The sequence below is a fragment of the Asparagus officinalis genome, chromosome 7 (genome assembly GCF_001876935.1).
Source record: "Asparagus officinalis chromosome 7, Aspof.V1, whole genome shotgun sequence".
Lineage (NCBI taxonomy): Eukaryota > Viridiplantae > Streptophyta > Magnoliopsida > Asparagales > Asparagaceae > Asparagus > Asparagus officinalis.
The window spans coordinates 62,639,127-62,643,657 of NC_033800.1; the positions used below are offsets into that span (position 1 = coordinate 62,639,127).

The 4,531-nt window shown below is 37.5% G+C and overlaps 1 protein-coding gene across 1 annotated transcript in view; it reads right to left on the reverse strand.

The window, feature by feature from the left end:
- LOC109850223 (probable pectate lyase 15) overlaps positions 1–4,193 on the reverse strand; it is a 4,947-nt gene extending 754 nt beyond the window's left edge. Inside the window, 9 exon segments of the mRNA XM_020420186.1 lie at positions 1–2; positions 4–63; positions 305–408; positions 505–638; positions 641–802; positions 805–974; positions 3,065–3,130; positions 3,393–3,476; positions 4,040–4,193. The exon segment at positions 1–2 is cut by the window's left edge and continues 59 nt beyond it. Coding sequence (XP_020275775.1) covers positions 1–2; positions 4–63; positions 305–408; positions 505–638; positions 641–802; positions 805–974; positions 3,065–3,130; positions 3,393–3,476; positions 4,040–4,104 — 847 coding nt within the window. The 5' untranslated portion in view covers positions 4,105–4,193.

Consider the following 4,531-nt stretch of genomic DNA (forward strand, 5'->3'; position numbering starts at 1 on the left):
ATGGCGTACATCTCCCAGTGGGTGTAGTCATTGTTCACCACATGGAAGTAGCCGTGCCTGCACCTGTAAACAGAGCAACCCAAGTCAATCACATTGATCTTTGTTATCTCTACCTGTTCAACATCAGAAAATCATTCCACAGCACATTGATTTCACGTGATACCAACGTGACAGGTACAAAGTAGGGATATGTGCCGAAATTTTTATTTAGAAGTAATTTGTGATTATTAATGCTGCAGTAAGGCAGCGTGAATGTGGCGAATGAACCCAGTTCTAAATAAAAGTTCACAGCTTCAGCTTATACCTTGGCATCCTTTGGATGAGGCCTTCCCCAAAATGATTGAAGGCAATCGTGACCTGCATAATCTTGTCCCTCTCATAAGAATCACTGTGACCCAGTAGCATCACCTGCGTCAATCCAGAATCAAATTTGTTGGTCTCAACACTAATTCTCCCAAAATAGCTACAAATTATAAGCACTGCCTAGAGCAATCTAAAATCTACCTCATTGTGATGGGTGAAGTAATTGTTAGATATCGTAATGGCAGTAGACCCCACTATAGCATCAATGAGCCCATCAGCACAGTTCGACAGCGAGCAGTGATCAACCCAAACGTGACTCCCCCCAAAGATAGAAACCCGTCTCCATCCGCCATCGTCCTCCACCCGTAATGCGACGGGGAGCTCCTCACCATCGCGTTGCCCGTCGGCTTGCAGTCATGAATGTGAACCCCATGAATGATGATATTGGTCACAAACTGGATGGTGATGCAAGCTCCGTTGGCGATGTGGACGTTGACGAGCAGCCGTTGTGTCCGCCTAGGGCATTGTGGTCGAAGCCAATGCCGCAGTCTGCGAGGCGCTTGCGTTTACGGTGCCAGTGGGGGTCGCAGCGCCAGCAGTCGTCGATGGGGTTGCCAGTTCCGCAGGTTAGGTAGGCGAGGGAACGCCGCTGCGTGCTGTTTTGTATGCTCCTGCAGAGATTATTTAGAGCAGAGTTTATACTGATCTCAGTTTAGTTAATTTAATCAGGATTTTTTTTCTTCAGTTAACATGATTAGCATTCTCTAAAACAATATACTTAGAGAAGTTTAGTGACAATTCAGTATCTTAACCTATTGTAAGGTGCTAAGGAGAGTTAACATTGCTTGGTACACATATTAGTTAAAGCAGAGTTTACACTAATCTCAGTTTGTTTCATCAAGATTTATTCTCCAAATGACAAGATTAGCATTCTCTGAAAAAGCAAATTTTGACAAAAAATTTAGTGTTAATTGAGCTACTTAACATGTTGTCTAGCAACCAGCTAAACTAGAAGTTAAAGAGTTAAAACCTTCTTAATAAATTTTACTTAAGAAACAAAGCAAGTTAAACTATCGTAATTTTTTGAACACAAGAAAGCCTAAAAGATAACTCTCCAATAGAGGTTAAAAAGAGGTAAAACTCAAAGAATTGTTATCCAGCACTTCAGACAAATTAATATTACCTTGTTTAGAAAGTAGTAACAGACTTCTCTTTCTCTTCCTAAACACTAAAAAACTCAAGGATTAGAATAAGGTTTAGCTAAGTGATTAACTACTTTAACCCTTTTTTAGTTTAAATGGATCATTTTCTTAATCATTTTATTTCCTTTTCTTGAACCCTTGTCAAACCTTATACAACTTTTAACTATTTCCCAGGAGTTAAAAGGGGTGGTGGACCTGGTGGTGAGAGTCAGATACATTAAAAAAATTGCAAATTTGGAACCCTCACATGAACTTGTCAAACAAATGTTTTCACAAAAAAAAAGTACGATCAATTAAATTTTCTATTTCTCTAAAAGTTCTCTAGCGTACCCTTCTATATCAAGGTCTTTCCAGGAATTACCCTCCCAAAATTTGGCTAAGACTCATGAAAAGTTTAATAACTGTAGGCATATGACATCTGATGATGCTAATTATACTAGTAGTATTAAAGAATGGTCACAATATTCTTGCCCATGTTACTGAAGAAATATTGGCCATCAGACTCAATATCCAAACTGGGTTAGCAAGTAAACAATTCAACATTTTGACCCCAAAAAGAATAAATAGTTGAAAGTAATCAAAGTTCATTAGTTAACTTCCATCCTCTCCTAGTCAAAAGAAATCTATATATGGTAGTTGCAGATGTATGCAACAGTTGGCTAAATACTAAAGCAAACGTCCAAAAAGATTATTGAATACATTCACAATAAAACTTAAACATTAACCAATGTTTTTTTTAAAAATAATTAGAACCGTTGATGAAGTGATTCTTCTATGAAAGAATGGTGTTTATACTAAGTATACTATTTACATTATTCTCATGAATACCCATAGATTATTACTGTGGGCATTCCGTAGAATTCCCTTCTAATTTCAATAATTCGTACTTAATACATCTTATATACATATTCAATTCATATGTGATGAGACTTAATCACAAATTAGATATACCATTGAGTTGAATCCTACATTGTGATTTGAATTTATTCATAAGGGTAAATTTATGATAATCTCCCCCGTATACATTTTAAGTAGCAGTTATCGTAATCAACTATTTTATTAGCGCTTAATAATCTCAAAGAAGAATGGTTATTGATAAATTAGTCCTCTGAAAATATCAATTCAGAAATATTAAAGTGATAATAAAAGAGTTAAGTAACAATAAGTGATTTTAAAAAAGTAGATGAAGAGCGTTATCTGCAAGTCACCCTATTTATAAACATTTGCTGACTTTTCAAAGCTCATATTTTATACTCCATATTTGTATAGTTAACCCGTACAACCTTGTTCTCTCAATAGGAACAAAGTTTCTAACAATTCCGGCTCTAGGCGAAAGCCATTAAAGACGGTGTGGCCGCCACGTGAGCGCATAAAAGAGCAGTTATTGCAACGAAAATGAGAGACCATGTAGATTCTAATTTTTAAAATGCGGAAAAGCTAACTAGAAACGAAGCCAGCGGGCGTTGCAATCGCATTCATAACTAGAATCGCGGATCTCAACATTCATTAAAATGCTCAACAAAATTTACTACATTCTGATCGAAATTGAGGATACTCACATCTGGACCGTTGACGCGATGAGCTCCGGATCGTCGACCGCTCCCTCCACCGACGTTGGCTCAGACCTGCGAAATGACGAAACTACCCTTAGATGCTACAACGTAATTACCAAATTAAGCCTAGCCCTAGCGGCTCGGTTACCAAGAAAGGTGGAGGATCCGAGGAAACTAACAAAACAAACTTTCTAACGGAACTTAACGGTGTGAGATTCAAGGAAATTTCTACCGACGGTTCTGAACGGTTTTAGATCATGTAGAGATGAGATCCAACGGCTACGATTCAATAGAAAAGAATTTAAAAATGGAAAGAGTTTGTACGGACACAAACCGTTGCTGTGCTGCGAATTTTTGAGAAGCTTCGTCGCTCGCCATGATTTCCCTCGAGTTTGTTATTGCAACAGTAACCTCACTACTGTCAAAAAAAAATACAAATTAAAATTTTACTCTTCACGTTTTTCTGTAGTCAGATTTTACATCCTCGTTCTGGATCAGGAAGGCACTTTTAAAGTAACCGCATTGATTTCTTTTTCCAGATCCAGGCAAAACAAGGAGAAAAATAGCTAAGTAAATACAGGAAAAATCAGAAAAACAGAGAAAAACCATCAAAAAAGGAAAAAAAATCGAACACGTTGGATCATTAGGGGCTCTTATTAGTATTCAAATTAAATTAGTAAAATGCGGTTTACTGTTTACTGTAGACTCCCCTGTTTCTCTTGCATTGATCTCTTTGTCCAGAATCAGATCCAAACTAAACCGTAAGAGATCACAAAAAAACTTGAGAAAATTCATCTAGGAAAAAAAAAGACTACTTCTTTGAACCAACGAGGAGCTTCGATGCTGAAACTAAATCCTTGAACTCGGATGCCTATTATTACTGAGAGAATCCCCTGTTTCTACTGCATTAAGCTCAAAATCTCAAAAATAAAATAAAATAAAATAAAATACAGACGAATAAGAAGAAGAATGCAGTTTAACCTCTCTCCCAAGATAACGACGAGCCCGAAGAGAAACAGAGGAATCAACGTCAAAGAAACCGCCATTAATTGCCGCTGCTTCTCTCTCTCTCTCTCAAACTTTTTTAGAGAGGGAGAAATTTTGGAAACGAAAAGCTTTTGGAGAACGAAATCTTCAATACTACCGCCAACTTATATAGAACCTTGTCTCTTTTTGCATTCCTTTTTTGAACTTAAACTTAACCGCAGTTAAGTTGTTAATTGACGCCCGCATGCGAGACTCACGTGCTTCGTGGGATCCGGCCATGCCACGTAGGATTACGTACCGGACCGTATCCGGTATTAGCGGCATGCATGTGTTATGGTTTCTTGCAGCGAAAGGATAAAGGTGATGATATTTAGTTATTATGTTGTAAGGAAAAAAAAAATATAGTAAAATTTGCTTCAAGGCTTCAAAACCCAAAAAACAATGGGTCCCAACCTTTCATATTATTTGTAATGTGTCGCAGCCTTC